Genomic DNA, 19227 nt, shown 5'->3' with positions numbered 1-19227 from the left:
CAGAGAACTTTGTGCTTTGTGCTCGGTAACGTGACAAGTTGTGTTTTTCTTTTTTTTTGTTTGTTTTGAGAAAAAGACAGGTTGGTGAGGGCGTGAATGTTTTTAGCTGCTATAATGTAAGTGATAACAGGAACTAACTTGTCTTGTGGACGTTCCATTACATTAAATATAATTATAAATGATTAAATAGCATGCTTTATTGCTCATTTAATAAATAAAATATGATGACAAATTACTGTAGTATAAGAGGAATAAAACGCTGTAGAGCGTGCTGTTTTTTGGAAAATAATCCACTTTTGTGTAAAACAGCTAAGATCTCAGCATAATTTAAGGCTGTTGTCCACTCGCTCTCAGAAGTAAAGCTCTTAAGTGGCTTTTAGTACCGCAATAAAAATGGAGACATTAATACTATTAGTATTAATGAAGTTAGTATTAGTATTAAAGTTATTAGCTTGGCTTGTGTTTTTTTCTGTCTACAGTTCAAAGCTGTTGCCTCAAAATTATTATTTTTTTTCCATCCAAGGTTGAGAATTTTTAGTTGCTTCCCTCCCATTTGGTTCCTTCGTGTGTATTGTGTTTCTGTAGATAACCAAAATTGATTTCTGTAGGAGATTTGATTGCAGGATGTTTAGGTAGAGATGTGACAGATGAAAGCCTGAAGGAGATGAGAGAACTTTTTCAAGGTGTGTGTGTGCGTGTGCGTGTGTGTGTGTGTGCGTGTGCGTGTGCACGTGTTGACAGGTCCATTATCAGGCGATGTTTGATGTCTGTCATTTTACTTGACTTCATTTGGCTCCTGTCATGAGTGCCACATTGATTTCTACCACTCACAAAACAGAAGATTATGAAACGGTTATATTTCCCGACGTCAGGAATCTGTGTAGGTGTGTGTGAATGAGAGGGAGAGGAGGAGAGACAGTGACGACATCAAAACTGCGTGCCATTCCAGACTTGCCTTCCCCCCCCATCATGTCACTGGGAAGCTTGTTCTATACCTCATTTAGACAGAGCACCTCTAAGAGCGCTTAGTGATGGTTAGTGCACGACACACTCGCACAACCTCTCGTATATATAACGTATACCTGATCACTTTCCATCCTGAACGTGCTGTTCCTGAGAACCCATCTGTTCTCACTTCAGTCTCTCCGTCTCTCCGTCTCTCTCTGTCTCTCCCTCCCTCTATTCTGACTCAACTGTGTCTGTAGCCATTCAGTCCCTGGCAGACTTCCAACTCATCTCTCTCGCCCAGTTTCTCTCAAGCTGCACGTGCGCGTGTGTGCGCGCGCGTGTGTGTGTGTGTGTGTGTGTACACACACGCGTACTGACCTAAGGGGATGGAGTTTATTGTTTTTGCAGTCAGATTAAAAGGATTCTCTTTCCCACCACACACACACTGTGTTCAAACTGGCCTCAAGACTCAATGCAATAACATCTCTTGCACTCAGCTTGCCCATCTTTTATTAGATCTCTGTTTTTTTCCCTGGCGCTTTTTTAAACTTTTGTGATGAAGTTTACTTCATTTGGGAGGGTCCGCAGGAATTTACTTTACTTTCCATTTCCTGCCAGGTTTGTCTACTTCACAGGTTCCCAGCCCTGGTCGTGGAGTACCTCATGTCCTGAACATTTTAGTGTCTTCCCTGCTCTAACATGCCCACTTCAACTCAGGAGCAGCTGTTTAGTAGCTGATTATAGTTAAATCAAGTGCGGTAGAGCAGGGAAAATACTAACCAGAGTGGGAACCTGCGGTCTGTGTGAACTTTAATCCCTTTAAAAACTGTAAACTTTGGCTGTGTGAGCGAGATAACAGCAGCAGGTTAGGCTATGGGCTCTGCTTTCTGGGGAAAAAAGTCACACTGGACTTTTTCTTTAATATTTTCTAGAGATGGCGCATACTACTTTTTCTTTTCTGATACTGATACTGAAGCTTTGAATATCAACCAACATCAACTCTTATCCGATACTGTTTTCTTTAAAAACTACCAATATTTAAAAGGATTTATTAAACATTTATTAGGTAAGATTTGTGAGGAAAACGGTCTCTAACGGTTAAACGGGTGGAGTTGAATAAGATTTGAATGAGTTTTTTTACTCAATGAGCCTGCCCATTTCTGCCCATGTACACAAAGCTCCGCCCCCAAAACTTATGGTGGTTCAACTAGCATTAGCATGCTATCTAGAGTCACCGTTAGTGAAGACTGTCGTGGCATCACTTCCATTCAAGCTCAGAGAACATGCAGCTTCTCCTCATAATGATTTATGAGGATGTGAACGGGACGTTGGGGGCGTGTCTGTAAAATGACTGACAAGAGACCAGTGCAAATACAGACATACAGTAACAATATAAGACTGGTTTCCAAACCATGGCTTATTTTATTATTTTTTTTATTTCTTCATAATGGTGTAAAAATTTTTTATCATTTTTACATAATTTTTCACCTTATTTGCACTAGTAAGAATAAATCTTCACTATTGCACCTTTAACTGAAGCACTTAAAATAAAAACAAGTAAAAAATACATAGCTAAAACATGAGTTACACAAAACTGCAGTTTTCACACAAAAATCACTTGCAAATATTTTAAAATAAAACATAATATAATATAAAATAAAATATTTTTCCAAAACCAATTCCAATGTTGTTACAGGATCAGATCAAATTCATTTGTTTTTTTTTCCCCCTGATTCCTGATCCACTGCTTTTTTTTTTTTTTTTTTTTTTAATGCTGACTCTGAGTATCTGATCAGTTCCATCTCTAATATTTTCAAAACATTGCTTGCCATTTCCTTTAATTTTTTCCCACCAAAAAAAAAACCAAAACAAAAAAACGCAGCACACCAGGACCAACCATAATCCCCACAAAATAGCAACTCTTCGCTCTTTCTACTTTCTAAAACACACATTTCTTTGTCCCAAGCACCACATTCTCCTGGTGGCTGTCAGCGAGATTAGGTTCACCATGGTAACTGTCAGAAAGCCCAGCAGGTCATGAGAAGCAGGGTCACTCCTTCGCATATGCACACAGTCACACCTGTGATATCCACACACACACACACATGCAGGTAGGAGCAAATGTGACACATACACCCCAGTGCACACGGACAAATGAACGAGCCACATGGAGCCTCGATCTGCTCTTACGTCACCTAATTGCTGTCTGTGGGCACATATAGCGAGAAATCAGTGTACAGAACAGCGTTTACTTCAATGACCTTAATGAGAGTAATATTTCTTTCTCTGTGTCTAGGTGAAGCGTGTTCCTGTAGAGAGCTGTGATCAGTACACTACGTGTTCCGAGTGTCTGGGCTCCAGAGATCCTCACTGTGGCTGGTGTGTCCTGCTCAATGTGTGAGTATATTGGATATTGAATATCATCAAAACCATATCTTGAGTATACTAGAGTATATGTTCCTGCCAAAAGCGGCCATGTGGTTTGAATGATACGTTCCTTCAACATCTCGCTATAAAGGATCATATATGCTGTAACAGGAAGCACATGGCTTATGAACTACAAATCTTACTGTTGTCATTTCCACATCACCTTATAAATCTGAATCTGACAGGCCGCCTTGCCACTGATTGAATCGGAGGGGGATTGGGTTCGACTGGGAGTGCTGTATGTGTGTGTGAAAAGTCTGTTTTTCTGATGATTTGAATGAAAAACAAAATAGGGATGCATCAATACCATTTTTTCAGATGGAAATGAATGATGTATTTAGTATTAAACCATCAGGGGCGTCATGGAACGTTATATTTAGCTCTGTTTATGCTTGTTTTGGCCTCTGCTGCTAGCAGTGAACTGCTAGAGTCTTGTGTTTGCAATGTTTCAGCTTTATAACATGAGTGTACAGAGCGTACAGTATCATCAGGCGTGGTCATTAAAATGAGAGCGAGGTGCCATGAATTGCCCCTTGACTTGAGAGCAAAGTGTAAAGGAAGCGCGTGTCTCTCAGTGCTCGCTGAACTGAACTGCTCTCTCTCTCATGTGCGACAGTTTCACTGCTCCGTGCTCGAGAATACCTTCGTGTGTGCACGTAATTCACAGCACCTTCTCATTTTTACTGACCACTCTCACTGATGCTGTTCCGTCTTAGCTCTCAGGTTGGCTGCCCTCGCACTCTCTAGTAAAGATGCAGTAAAATCTTTTATCAGGGTACTTGTTTTGTAGGAACATGCTGTAATAGCTCCTCTCACCATTTTCATAGTTTGCAGTCTGATTTGTTTCGATTGCTGTCGCTAATCGTGAACTATGTCCAGGTCATTTCGTGTCATCTGTTCATTAGTGCGACATCATCAGGCTTACGTACATCTCATAGTAATAGCTTACGTCTCATAGTATCACCTGATATCGGATTTTGATATCGGAGCTTTTTTTTTTTTTAATGAAAAACAATATCTCTGTGAATGCATCCTTAAAAAAAAAAAAAAAAGTAGTAACTTGTTGATTTCTAACTGCTCCGCACGAGACGAGAGCAGCTTAGAAATGTTAATTAAACTTCACCCAAATACACAGAAAACGGTTTCCCTATCGCTCCATCTTCCTTAGAGGACGAACATTAGCATGATTTTTAATTGAGGGCATGTAAATGGAAATTAAAGTAAGGCAACATGGTAACCTCCGTTCATATCTACTGTCTTCCTTCAATAAATGTCTGATGAGCGTCTCTAGTCTGAAATACCAAGCTTCAGAGCCTCAGGCTACTAGGCAGACTAGATGATTAACATAATAGTCTTAGTGCCGGTGTAGCGACTTCATTCTCTCTCCCGTGAGCTAGAAGTACAGTAAGTGCAACATGCCCTTATTGAGTTAAGTGACTTCCCCTGTAGCATTTGCAATAAGCATTTAAATTAGGTGGGAACTCGAGAGAGCTGAACCCTACAGATGCATATGCACACGCCCGCTTTTAAATGAGGTCATGGTTTGCCTGTAAGCTGACATTTTGAAAGCCTGACGTTATGAAAGTTATTGCCTGCAAAAGTGTTATCTACAAAAATTACTGTCAATTTTGTTAGATTGGACACAGGAGGCAATAAAAGCTCTGTTCAGGCATACAAGCATCATTCAGAGTGAGTGGCGTGGTAACATTGCAATGCAGTGATTAACATGTTGCATGATCTTGTGTGTGTTGTGTGTTTGTCTGTGTGTAGCTGCTCCCGAAAGGACCGATGCGAGCGGGCAGATGAACCCTGGCGCTTTGCCTCCAGAGTGGACCAGTGTGTCGACTTAACTGTTCAACCCAACAACATCTCTGTCACCATGTCCGAAGTCCAGGTGTGAACCACTGCAGTATGACTAGGGGTGATATAATGGTGGGGGGGTTCAAAATTTTCACGGTTGTCTCAGTATTAATTACCATTTTAAAAAAAACACACAATGAAATATTTACTCCTGAATCACAGAGATGAGAGTGTCATTACAAGGCACTTGTGATTGTCTCACTAAAGATGACATGCATCTTATATACACACCTCATGTTAATGCAGTATATGACCTTTATTGTGAGCTTTTATTGTAGCGCGCTTGATTGCACTTGTGCATTATTAGGTCGCATGATGTCTGCAGATCGCCATAACATATGGGGCTTTATCCATGCTAGGAACTACCAACCCCCATAAATGCATTGGGGGTCTGAGGCTGTTTTGGCATGCCTTTGATTCTCTCTCTCTCTCTCTCTCTATATATATATATATATATATATATATATATATATATATATATATATATACATACACACACAGTCATATGAAATTAGGACACCCCATGAAAGCCTGTGTTTTTTTTTTTTTTTTTTTTTTTTTTTTTTTTTAAACATAGTTGGACATTTGATCTTCATTTTAACAATACAATATTGGGAGATTAACAAAATTAATTTAAAAAAAAATCCAATTTCTTGTGAGGAAAAAGTAAGGACACCCCCACATTTATTTGTACTTAAAATGGCTAAAATTACCTACGGGTGTATCACATCAGGTGCAAATTATTAGAACATCATTACAGAGCATTTTGAAGGAGGCTTGCCTTATTTAAACCTCAGACATTTAGTTTGGTTTGCTCTTAATTGTTGAAGTGAGAGGTATCACCATGGTGAGATCCAAAGAGCTCTCTGAGACCTTCAGAAAGAAGACTGTTGATGCTTATGAGTCTGGTAAGGGATATAAAAAGATCTCAAAAGAATTTGTAATCAGCCATTCCACTGGAAAACCTGCTGCTGGAAAATCATTTACAAGTGGAGAACATGTGGGAAAACAACTGCCAACATGGCCAGGTCAGGCCGTCCAAGCAAATTCACCCCAAGAGCAGACCGTAAGATGCTTAAAGAAGTCTCCAAAAACCCTAAAATATCATCGCGGGACCTACAGCAAGCTCTTGCTACAGTTGATGTCAAAGTGCATGAATCTACAATCAGAAAGAGACTACACAACTTTAATTATCATGGGAGGTGTGCAAGGAAGAAACCTTTGCTGTCTAAGGAAAACGTGAGGGTAAGACTGAAGTTTGCCAAAGAACACATAGACAAAGGCCAAGACTTCTGGAATAATGTGCTTTGGACAGATGAGTCTAAAATTGAATTATTTGGACACCATAACAGAGGGCATGTTTGGCGTAAACCAACTACAGCATTTCAGCAAAGGAACCTCATACCAACTGTGAAACATGGAGGTGGAAGTGTTATGGTTTGGGGATGCTTTGCTGCAGCAGGACCTGGCCAGCTCACCATCAAAGAATCCACTGTGAATTCTACATTGTATCAGAAGGTGCTTGAGGAACATGTGAGACCATCTGTCAAAAAATTGAAGCTGAAGCAGAACTGAACCTTGAAACATGACAGTGACCCAAAACATACCTGTAAATCCACCAAGGACTGGCTGAAAAGTAAAAAATGGAGAGTTCTGGAATGGCCAAGTCAAAGCCCAGATCTAAATCCTATTGAGATCCTGTGGGGAGATTTGAAACGGGCTGTACATGCAAGAAACCCCACAAACATCACACAGCTGAAAGAATTCTGCAGTGAGGAGTGGGGGAAACTTTCTTCCAGTCGATGTCAGAAACTGACACATGGCTACAAGAAACATCTCATTGAGGTTATTTCAGCCAGAGGGGGAAACACTAGCTATTAGGACATAGGGTGTCCTAATTTTTTCACATGACTGTGTGTGTGTGTGTGTGTGTGTGTGTGTGTGTATTATATATTATATATATAATGTGTGTGTGTGTATGTATATATAAAATGTTCCATATGGTTCCTGCACTCCCAGTGCCGTTCCCAAGCCCAGATAAAATTGGGGAGGGTTGCATCATGATGGGCATCCGGCGTAAAAACTGTGCCAAATCAAGTATGCGGACCAATGATTCGCTGTGGCGACCCCTAACGGGAGCAGCCGAAAGAAGAAGAAAATATATATGTACCTACATACATACATATACACACACACATAGACCCATATGCTGGACCCATAAACACACACAAAATGAGAAAATCAGATTTAGAAAATTATGATTTTTCTTTATGTATAAAACACACTTATAAAGACTTTTGAGGGCTTTTAAATGTATGCAAGATAGTGAAAAAGAAACGAATACGTAAAATTAAAGTTCAAGTCAATCTATCTCTCTTTCTTAGTCTGCTAATTTAATTTTTTTACCCACCCCCAATTCAGCCTTTAGTTTTGAATCCACAGATTCCCACTTTTTTCTGTTTATACGACAAAAAAAGGGCAAAGATATTCCAGCAAATGCAGTGTCCTGTTCCTAGAATTTTATCATATATATATATATATATATATATATATATATATATATATATATATATATATATATATATAAAACGTGCTGTATCTAAATCTGTCTGTCCAGCATCACCAACCAAAACCCACAAATGATGTGACTTAATCATTTGGGTTTGATCAGCGACCCTTAGGATTTTGAAAAAGTCAACGTAAGATAATATGAGTAACCGTGAAAACCCAATACCATAAGAACCCTAAATATTACATATATTACATTATGTGTTTTACATAAATGTACAGTGCACACTATTATTCCACCACTGAAATATAAAAGTAGTGTTATCTGAGAATCTTACATTAATCTAAATTGTTAGAAGTTAAAAAAAAAAATCTGGGACATGCTGTTATCCAGCACATAATACACTCTGTGGAATCAGAAGTACAAAGGTTGTTGTGATTCATTTACTTTTAGACTACACTGTATTTCAGAAAATTGCGTAATGAGCCTCGGTATGACTAACTTAGACGAACTCCAGGTTCCAGTGATATCTGCTTGTGAAAAAGTTATGTCTGGCCTCACAACACATTTCAGTTCTTTTCTATGAAGTCAGCACATCTTCTGTCTAGCAAAAAGACCAAGTGTGGTAGCACTGTGTACCACACGACTGGTCCCATGGAGGATGTACAGTGTGTTGCTTAATAGGAGTGTCATGCAGACATAACCACCACACTGAGTCCTTGCCTCTAGCAGCGGAGAATTTGCAGACGACTTTGATACAGAGAATTTGTGGAAATCTTTTTTAGAAGCGCCTCATGCAGGCACAAACACCACCTTGAGTCCTTGCCTTTAGCAGTGGAGAATATGGGCAAGACTTTGATACTAATGATGTACCATGCCTTCTTTGAAGTGTCTGCAAAGTCACTGAATTGTGGTGTGCTAAAAGAGAGGAATGGCCTCATCTCATTTTGCTGATTCTCAACACCAGCAGAAATGACCAAGGGCAGCGCAACCTGCTGAGACTCTGCTACATCGTGTTTCACTACCACTGCTCGTCAAAACCAGGCCAAAATTACAAGGACAGTTTGTGCTGTCTGCAGCCAGCAGCAGAGATATAACACCAGTGTCCTGAACCCGTCTCATTTCTAGGAACTTTCCATTCTAAGCTCGTTGAGTCCAGTGCACTTTCGTTAAGGGCTGTAGAGCATGGCACCTCTCCAACACAACCTCACATCCATTAATGGTCTCATTGGGAGTGTTATGCTTGCATGATAGAATGATAAAATAAAGTGGTTCTTGATGGATCTTCCAAACGTCAGAAGTAAGTGTTTGCGATGGCCGAGGCTACAAGAGCTGTCTCAGACAGGGCTCTAGATATATGGTCAGTCGGCGCCGGTTGGCAACGTTAGAGCAACACCACCAGTGATTTTCTCGCTAGTAACAAACACTAACAATAGACCTGTTATAAACGCCCTTTATCTGTTATACACATTTATAAACGGATAAAATAAAATGCACTTGTGTATGTATTTGTGGTACTTTTGCATTTCAAGAGACAATATGGAGACTGTTTTGACTGCTGACAGCAGAACAAAGCAAATAATCTTCTGTTTCAAGGTCACTTCATGGGAGGATCGTCAGCATATGGTATGCTGCTTGTAGGTGTTAAGACAGAGTTTATAGAGGCTTTGGATATATTATGAGTACAGAATCAGGGTCACTTTTAACGCAAAGTAATCAGCTAGTGAAACATTCCTGAAGGTCCACGTGATCTCACTTGAAATTTATTTCCAAAATTTACACATTTGTTGCACATTGTTGTGAATGTGCACGTTATGATCTGTTTGAGCAGAGGAGCGAGTTTCAGTTGTGTAAAGAGTAAAACACAGCAGAGTGTGCTTTTACGGGAAAGTAATCAATGAGAGGGTGGTGTGATGTGACCCGGAGTTACTGTTCCCACCCCAAAGCTGATTATTTTACAATAACAGCACATCCTGTAGTGTGTTACACCTCTTATACCACAACAGCGTGCCAGCGATTACAATTGTTTATTTATTAATGAATGTGTGCTTTTTTTCATCCGTTTATAGTTACATTTAATGTAGTGGAACGTCCACAAGTCATGTTAGTTCGCTTACTTTAAAGCAGCTACAGAGCAATGGTTCCCTCACCAGGCTCTCTTTTTTAAAATCACATTCTTGAAGTTTTAAGACAAAAAGCAAGCAACTTGGGATATTTTAGCGAGAACAGGAAGCCCTCTTTCCTGAAGACTCTCCTGTGGTGGAAAACTTCCTGACTGTTACAAAGCATGCTTTCCTTTGTTAAATAGCAACAATAGTCTGTTCCACGAAATCCAACGATCCATGAAATCCAACGATTTGACATTAGAACAAGCGCATTAATATAAAGCTGTCATTTGAATTATAGCTGGCACTACTGTCCGAGGCATGATGCTATAGAAAGTGAATCAACACCTTCTGACCAATCAGATTTGAGAATTCAACAGCGCTGTGGTATAATCATATTTAGTGTATACAGTAGTGATGTAACTTACTAAAATCTTTGTTCCAGAGCCACAAATATCTCTAAATCTCTGTATAAAAAGATCTGTGGCCATGCTGAGGATTTCCACAGCACTACAGCCTCTAAAGGGATTCCTGTATAAAGCAATTTTATCTACTGCCCCCCTTTTTTTTCTTTTTCTTTTTTATAAAAGAGCTTTAATGTCTCTCGTCCTTAAGGGTAGAAATTGAGCTCTGATGAAGGCCGCCTTAGATTAAATCCCGTCCTCTCCACCCGAGTCATTTTTGTTGAGCATTTCATCCGCAATACTTTCAATCAAGTGTTTGAATAACCCTTTTTAGCTGGAGCAGCTGCGTGTGTGAAGGCAGAAGAGCAGTGTTTCCCCAACTCGGTTTAGCAGTATTATTAACCTGGCTTTACACTGTACTGTGCTCGCTGTACGATCACTGCTTATACACGTCGCTCAAGTGAGTGTTAATTAAATGCATTTAGCTGTTACTTTGAACTGGTTAGAGAACCGGAATAGACCACGGTGTGCTGAGTGTATAGTCGACTGGAAAGTCTCCTCAGTCAACCTCGATTTAGTTGTCAAAGGGCATTTCAGGTTTATTGTTGAGTTGATGATGGTGAAAACAAAAGGCAGTGGAAGAATAAAGGAAGCGTAAACAGGCAGATGGGGGATGATGGGGGATGATGGGGGAAGAGACGGCACGCTGCTGAGTTTAGCGCACTCAGCAACCTGATGAAATCAGACTCCTGCTTGTTTAAAAATTAATTATTAAGAGCTGGTTTATTAATGTCGGCAAGATTTAATGCTGTCTTCTAGATCACTCTTTAATGTCGGTGCCTTTCATTGCATCATGGTTCAATCTGAATTATCTCCTGTCGAAATCTCATTTCATAATACTCACTCATCCAGCTAGTGTGTGAGACGGATGAGGAAATCCACCACTAATAGTTAATCATCCAAGCATCGCTGTAGCCGTCCAGTCAGCGCTGCACTAAACGTGCTCGCTAAACTAAACTCCATCTGTGCTTAGTGCTGAGCGCGTACCAGACGACGTCGCCCTTCCAGAGTCGTTTGCTCGAAACTCACAAAACTGTTGCTTTTGCTTACACATGCTATTTCTGTCATGTCGCAAGATTTATTTCAGAGCCTAGATGAACTACTTTCTCTGTCACGATGAAAAATGTGAGCACATTAAGGCCATATTTCTAAACGATTCTGCTTTAACCAGGAATGTTTAGTGACAGTGAATGAGTGACGCTCAGACCTCCGGGTAACTTATCCACACTAGATCTGTTCATATCTGTGTGCTTTTTCGATTTCTTCTGCTTAAATAGACACTGTAGCCAAAATACACATCACCGTTTCATTCATCTGTTGTAAACGGTGCGTACTCGCCTCTTACAGCAGTGTCTCGCTAACCTTTAGAGCTAGCGCTCTCAGATTAAGTACTGGACAAACCTGAGCATGGTGACTCATATATTATAAGTGGAAATATGGTTTTAAATTCTACAACCACTTTGGACTGATATTTAATGGTGACTTTGTTTTTTTTTTTTTCCCCCTTTCTTCTCATTCGCTGTTTCAATAGCTAGTGCAGAAGATAGCTACAAATTGACAACGTAGTGCTGTAAGGAACTGCTAGGAAGCTAAATATCTTTTTTTGGAGACATGCTTCAGTTTTGCTAGCTTTCTTCAGATTATCATTTCAGTAGAGAGCACGAATGACTCCGGTGACAGAACAAAGTGGATTGGTTTTGTTGTTTTGTTTCGTTTTGTTCTGTTATTGCTCAGCAACTAGAACTGTGGCATAGAGAAGAGCAAATTCAAACTAGCTGGAAAGCATCCTATAATAAGCAGGAGTTCTTCGAATTAACACCAAGTGCACGATTCCTGTTTATAGCAGGATGCATTTCTGAAAAACTTCTAACTTGAGCTTTTGTCTTGTAACATTGCAGTTAGCTAGCTACCTTACCTCAGTGTGCCATCTATTCTTTTTTTTTTTTTTTTTTTTAAAGCAGACGACATGGAGCTTATCTCTTTGGAGTGGAAAGGCGTCTTTGCAATCTTTTGTGCCGGGTCCAAATAACTTTCTCATAGTCCCTCTGGTTTCACACCAGTAAATATACAGAATTTTTCTCCTTTCCTATACAAGCTACCTGCTTCTTCCAAAGTTGTTTTTTCTTCTGGGGAATGGTGAAAAACAACACCATTAGCTTTGCCTCTTTGTATTTCCTCACACCCGGCTACACTGTGCTCCGCTGGCATTGTTCAACTAAATTGTTACCTTGAAAAGTTATCTTGTTCAGAGACATTTTTTCACTACCTGTATTCTGCCACAGCCTCCTGTGCTAAGATTGGCTGGTAGATCTTATTCACAAGCACTAGCCCACAAGCAGTCAGTAGCTCGCAGTGAAGATTTACAATAACAATGCATGCTGGGTAGTGTGATTGAACTCAGACGGATAGAAACACGCCAATGATACAAAATCCTGAGTTTTACACTACATGACAAATGATGAGGAAAATGTGAAATGGGAATTGTATTATATTTTTCTTCTATAATGTGATGGATTTCTGAGTGAAACAGGCTGATGTAGGCAAAAGAAAAATATCTGATGTGTAGAGACGGGCAAAAGTCATTGCACTGTAAGGGAATTTTATGGGGAGAAAAAAAACAAGTGTTCTCTGTTAATTGACTGATTTTCTGTCCGCTAATGAGAAGCTTGTTTATGTACAAACCGTGGTTTTAGCTAGCATTAATAACGTTGTTTTAGAGCTAGAAAATCCAGATTCTCTTTCATTAATGTTCTAAGTTTTTCTGCTTCTCCAGTTGGTTCTCCAGGCACGGAATGTTCCGGACCTGTCCGCAGGCGTGAACTGCTCCTTTGAAGACTACACTGAGACTGAAGCCAGGATACAGGGATCTCGTATCTACTGCCTCTCCCCCAGCACTAAGGAGCTCATCCCCATCACTCGCCACCAAGGTGGGTGTGTGTGTGTGTGTGTGTGTGTGTGTGTGTGTGTGTGTGTGTGTGTGTGTGTGTGTGTGAGTGAGGAGAGAAAGGGACATCAGGAGAAAATCCAAAGTCAACATACAGGAATAATAGAGATGGAGATGGAAAAAAAAAATAGTCTCACAGAGAAGCCAGAATTTCGAAATCTTCACGCTCTCAGTCTTAAGGTGGAGAATTAGAACCGAGCACATTTTCAACCTGGCAGTCTCTTCCTGATTTGTGGTTGAGAGTCATTTGCTAATAGTTGCAGTATTCTCACTGTCTCTATGGCAATATGAGCATGGTGTCTCAGTGAAGATGGCTATTTTGATTATGTGAGGATCCTACAGTGCAATTTTGATCACATCCACAGTAATCATAGCACAATCAAAGCCAGCTATTTTTACCACTGCAATGCCCTGCTATGGGGGAAGAAAGCACGATGCGTTGCCTAGATACCTTTCCTTCTCTCCATCACCCGTGCTCACTCTCTTGCTCTCTCCAGGTGATAAACGTGTGGTGAAACTCTACCTGAAGTCAAAAGAAACAGGAAAGAAGTTTGCTAGTGTGGATTTCGTGTTCTACAACTGCACTGTCCACAAATCGTAAGTGTTCTCCTTGTTCTCTGTCCTTCCTCTTTCTCTGACCATTTCTCTTCCTTTTTTTTTCTTCCCCTCTGGTCCTCTCAATTTACCCATGGGGGTCAGATTTCAGTAACCATGGCAACCCAGTAGAGGAAGGATGATTGACAGGTATTTGATGCGCTTGGAAGAAAGGGTATGGTTAAAAGAAAACGAAGCATAATTATGCAGTCAAATAAATGGAAATCTGGATATTGACTTGTATTTACAGAACTACATGGAAACAAATAGCAGTAAATGAGCATTTGTAGCGGAAATGCAGTGTGTTTAGTGAGAAAGCTCTTCCTAGCATGGCAGTGTTTAAAATCTCATTCAGCGATGTAACTGCTGCGTAGTGTAAGAGGGTTATTGTAAGAGTCCAGATGGTTTCAGGCTCTCTTGGGGTGTGTGTCGTGTCTCATTGCAGGACAGATGAGACCCTTTGCTGTCTCCAAGGGGATCTGACACACACACACACACACACACACACACACACTCTCTCTCTCTCTCACGTTCTTGAGAAAATGCAGTGTAGCAACATCCAAGTCATATAATACTCTCTCTAATAGATAACAGTGAGTATGCGTGTGTGTCAGGCAGGCAGGGAAGGAGGGACAGCGTAGGGCACAGAAATGTGCACACACACATTTGTATGCGCTCATTATCATCCGTGTGTGAACTGAAAGTATAAACACGGCGCGGTTTTAAGCTGGGCTGAAAGGTATAGAAATTGCTTGAATTTCACCCCTTTTTTAATTTTATCAGGAAAAAAGAGGCGCCGGAGTCGTGTATACACACATGCACACACACGCACACACACACAGCCCCTTTTATTTATTCAACTGATGAGGTCTTGTGCACTTGGAAATGCCATAAATTTGCATATTAATATTAATCTAATTTGGAGCGGTGCCATTTTGGGGTGAGGTGGAGAGGGGGTCGGAAAATGAGAGACGCTGAAATGGAAAATCACACGCAGTCATGATCGTCTCTTAATTAAACTGAGCTGTGGCTGTATATGCCTGAGCATTAGCTATTATGGAGCGCTCAGGATGCCAGGATCTTCCTACAGAAGACACATTCAGTTCATTCCAAATCACACGCACTGCACTGAAAACGCGCTCTTTTGAAATCATCGTGCAGTTCTAAAGCACTGTGTGATTTGGAGGTGGGACGGAAGGTGGAAGAGGGATGAAGGGGAGAGGCCTGGATTCAAGAAGGGAGAGATAAGGAGAAAAAGATGGAAGTGGAAAAGAGGAAGAAGAAGAGCCTGCAATGAGGGGGCAATTACTTCCTGGAAAGGGCTTTTTGAGAAGCGAACACATTTTTGGCACGTGTAAGAGAGAGCGCACACGCTCACACTTCCCTTAAGAGCACTTGCCATTTAACTTGCCAGCAATTTACAATTTCCCCTCTCACTTTAAATCAGTTACTGGAATGAAAAGGCCGAGCTATGTGTAATGAAAGTGAAAGAAGGGTTGGGGAAAAAGGTATTCAAGGTGTATTGTGGTCTTTGCTGTTGGTGACGTGCATAGCAGGCCTGGGCAGCACGGCCATTTTAATATGATAGAAGAGAATTTAGAAAGGAAGAGAGAATAAAGGCAGGGGAAGAGAGAGAGAGAGAGAGAAGCCAGGCCCTAGTAGAATGTAGCTTATAAAGAGCTCCATGCGACGTGAGGGGATTATAATGAATCTGGTTCAGAGAGGTGACTGAAATGAAGCGCCAGAAAAATTAACCCTCACTTCAGACTGGCACTTGTGGGAACAGTGGGTGTGATGGGGCTCGACACACTCCGGGGTGATGCAGAAGAGGCACCAGATTAAACCCTGTTGAGAGGGAGATGTGCAGGGGGACAACAGGATAAAGATTTGTATTCCGCCAGCACACTATCCAGGGAAGTAGCAGATGTTGGCAACACGGGGGGGGACATGTCCGCCACTCCAACTAATTTTCATAGAAGTGCAATTTTGTCCCTTCTTTTCAAAGATGCACATTAGGGAAATATCAAAACACAAATAAAGTTCGCAGGAGTATTCAAGACATCGTGCTGCCATTATCATAATAAATAAAAGCGTCAGCGTCAGTTAGTGAACACAAGGTGAGAGGTTTAACCTATCAGAACAGTTAGCTTTGCAGAAAACAGACAACTGTAGTTAGACGGAAGGATAAACAAGGGAATGCTGAAAGTCAGAGAATAGTAACTTGCTGGAAACGTTTACAAAGAAGAATAAGAATAATTATCCTTTCATGATTAGGTTAGAATATAATGAAAATGAATAAATAAAAAACAGGTACAGACTGTGCATCTGGGTCCTCCAAAAGCTGCTGTCATGCAAATATGTGTGCAATTTTGCTAGTCATGGCCAGTGCCACCACGGAAATTCCACATCCCTGCAGCAGCAGCAGCAGCGACGGCGGCGGCGGCGGCGGCTTTGTGCCAGGAAGCTGCAGAAGTGAAAAAAGCACAGATATGCTGCATCACTGAGGCTCAGACTAATCAGAGAACAAAATACACATGCCACAAGCAATACAATCTCATGACTGTGGTCAGAAGACCGCAAGAAGAAGCTTCAGAAGAATCTTCAAAAACAGACAAACACTGCTTATCTGGCAAAAGTTAGATCGCTAACTAATTCTACTTCACAACTGAGCAACATTCGTTGCAAATGCTACAGGGGTAATTTGGCTGGCTGTGTTGAAACTCTTTAAATCCCAGAGCTGTCAATACTTCTTATCCAAGTTTTAGTTCAGGTTCAGTACAGTTGCTTTTCCGTTTGCTTGCCAGCTGTCAAGAGGTCTAGTGCTACTTATTTAATTGCTAACCAAACTAAAAGAAAGAAAAAAGCAGAGCAACTTTATTAAAGGAGTCATAGCTAATGGATGAGTGATATTTTAACTTCTGTATTTTTAACATTTTAGTTTTCCAGCAATAACAAGTTCATTCACATGTTAGATCTCCATCACTTAATTATGTTGTACATTTATTAAAGTGGTTATTAACACTTTAGTTAATGAATATTCTTTTTTTTTTTTTTTCATTAATTCTTGCTTATTTGTTAAATCTGCAGCTAAATGTTGTTGAATTCATGAATATTCATTTGTCATCTATTCATCTGAATTCATCTATTCAGAATGGGACTGAGGTCTCTTTTTTTTCCTTTTTTTTTTCTTTTTTTTTTTCTTTTTTCTAAAAGCCAAAAAAAAGAAATGGCTGAGTTAGGATGAAAACAGTTTGGGAAACATTTGAATGAAAAGTATGTTAAATGTTTAATGTCCCAAATGTGGTTTGAGTCTTACTGTCCTAGACAGATAATTAAAACTGGTACCTGTGTTTACCTCTCCATTTTCTAAATGTTTAAACCACTACCCCCACCCATAATTTATGATTTGTGTGTAGGGGTGTGTTTGGGTGTGTGTGTGGGCATGTTTTTACCAAATGTCCCCACAGGTATTGGAATATCTGACACTTTTGACCATGTGGGGACAAAAACTGTAGCCTTTATTAAAAAAAAAAAAAAAAAAAAATAAAAGAGCCAAATAAATTTCCTTTGGTTGCTGAGGTTAAGATTGTGGTTAGATTTAGGTGTAGCATAGCATTAATTAGATTAATAATTATCAGTTAATAATTAATAATGGTCCTAACAAAGATAGTAAGATAAATGTGTGTATGCATGTTTGTCGTTCATTTCTCGTCAATCTTGGCTGGCTCTTCTGATTCCCTGACCCTCTCGGGTGGATGGAACCAACTGGCTCTCCAGAGATTCAGTAATAACATGGAGACAAATGGAGCCTCAGTGGGAGGCCACTTAACAAACACAAGCACACTTGTATTAATACACACAAATGCGCAGATACACACCATCCTCTCTCCAACAATAAACAGCGTCGGACATTGCAAAGCATTCTATGATAAATTGCTCACTTTGAATTAGGAAGCAGGGATAATTTCCTTGACCGTCCATTTCTCAACTAATTGGGCAGCTTCTCTCAACACAGAAGCAGATTGGTCAATTAAGAGGATCATGTGATTCAATTACGTGGCCGGCCGTCTTTGTTCTGAATGTTCATTTAATGGCTGTGGGTGAACAAATCGCTTGGCTGAGGTGATTAATTTAAATGAATGGTTTAGCTTTTCTAGCCAAAGCACTCAGACTGCTGCGGATGTGGGGGTTGTGCGCGTGTTTGTTTTGTCTGCGTACGTCTGAGTGTGGGGGGAACTCAGAACAGCTCAAAACCTGTTATATACTATTCATCAGATGTCTCTTTCTCTCTCTCTCCCCCTCTCTCCATGGGAAATCCTACACTATTTGATCTTTCTCTCTCATGTCATCACTCTCTTCGTCTCTGTTTCGCTCTAAACCATGGGTGTCTTACTGAAAGCTCATCTTTGTGTGGGGATGAAAGAGCAGCTTCAAAAAAAAAAAAGGTTGACTTTAAAAGAAAAAAGAGGGAAATAACGAAAGACACAGGATGAAAGACAGGGACAGTCATTTACTCGTGATGGAAAGACAGGGAAAGGACAGTTGACACTTAGTCCTTTACTCAGTGTTACTATAGTTCTGTGCAAATATTTTTGCCCTTGCTTTTATTTAAGGTCTGCGTGTCCATAAATTCTCTCTCTGCAGGTGCCTGTCGTGTGTGAACGGCTCCTTCCCGTGTCATTGGTGCAAATATCGTCACTTGTGCACGCAGAATGCGAATGAGTGCTCATTCCAGGAAGGCCGGGTCAACATGTCTGAGGTGAGTCGTTTCCTGCCACGTGACTGATTAACAGCACTGCATATGAAGAACACTCCTGTGGTGATTGTGTAGTAGTGTTCTTATGGCTTGGTAATGTACAGGTAAATGCTGTTGAACTGCAAACTAAGTGCCAGTTCACACCTCCTACCTCCGTGTGACGCGAGTGCTGGGGAATGTCTTGCCTTTTATATTGGCGCTTATATTAACAGGTTGGGGTGTTGAGAACGTGGTTCTGCATCTCAGAAGCCCACACAGACGCAGCACTGGTCTGACAATTGAGACTATTTTTTCCTCAGGAAAATGCAGGAAAACTTACTATGCAGTGAAAGCAACTAAACATGAACGAAACGGAAAATAATGATTGCGGAAATGGAAAACCCATTTGACAACTGAAAGTATACAGGCGTGCGGTTACGTTACGCAGTGTAAATCCCGTATCATGTTAATGGTCCATGTCAATGCCTGATATAGAAGTATTCCATGCTTTTCCATAGAGAGTCCATTGTTCTTCCAGTTTTTGTCTGGATTGGTTCAGATCAAAGGACCAAAATGCAAAAATAACCAAGAACCTGCCATTTGAAGGAAAAATCCACCTTGATCAACTTGCATATCGATTT

The 19227-nt window shown here is 40.5% G+C and overlaps 1 protein-coding gene across 3 annotated transcripts in view; it reads left to right on the top strand.

Moving 5' to 3' along the window:
• plxna1b (plexin A1b) overlaps positions 1–19227 on the top strand; it is a 179407-nt gene that overhangs the window by 101574 nt on the left and 58606 nt on the right. For all 3 annotated transcript variants that reach the window (XM_026909744.3, XM_053230496.1, XM_034311693.2), the window contains 5 exons: positions 3245–3345; positions 5146–5269; positions 13087–13240; positions 13755–13854; positions 18496–18610. In XM_026909744.3, the coding sequence (XP_026765545.1) occupies positions 3245–3345; positions 5146–5269; positions 13087–13240; positions 13755–13854; positions 18496–18610 (594 nt within the window). The remainder of the gene's footprint in view (positions 1–3244; positions 3346–5145; positions 5270–13086; positions 13241–13754; positions 13855–18495; positions 18611–19227) is intronic.

The sequence above is a fragment of the Pangasianodon hypophthalmus genome, chromosome 2, assembly GCF_027358585.1.
Source record: "Pangasianodon hypophthalmus isolate fPanHyp1 chromosome 2, fPanHyp1.pri, whole genome shotgun sequence".
Lineage (NCBI taxonomy): Eukaryota > Metazoa > Chordata > Actinopteri > Siluriformes > Pangasiidae > Pangasianodon > Pangasianodon hypophthalmus.
Note: the sequence above shows the minus strand (reverse complement) of the source record. Positions and strands in the feature narration are given on the sequence as shown.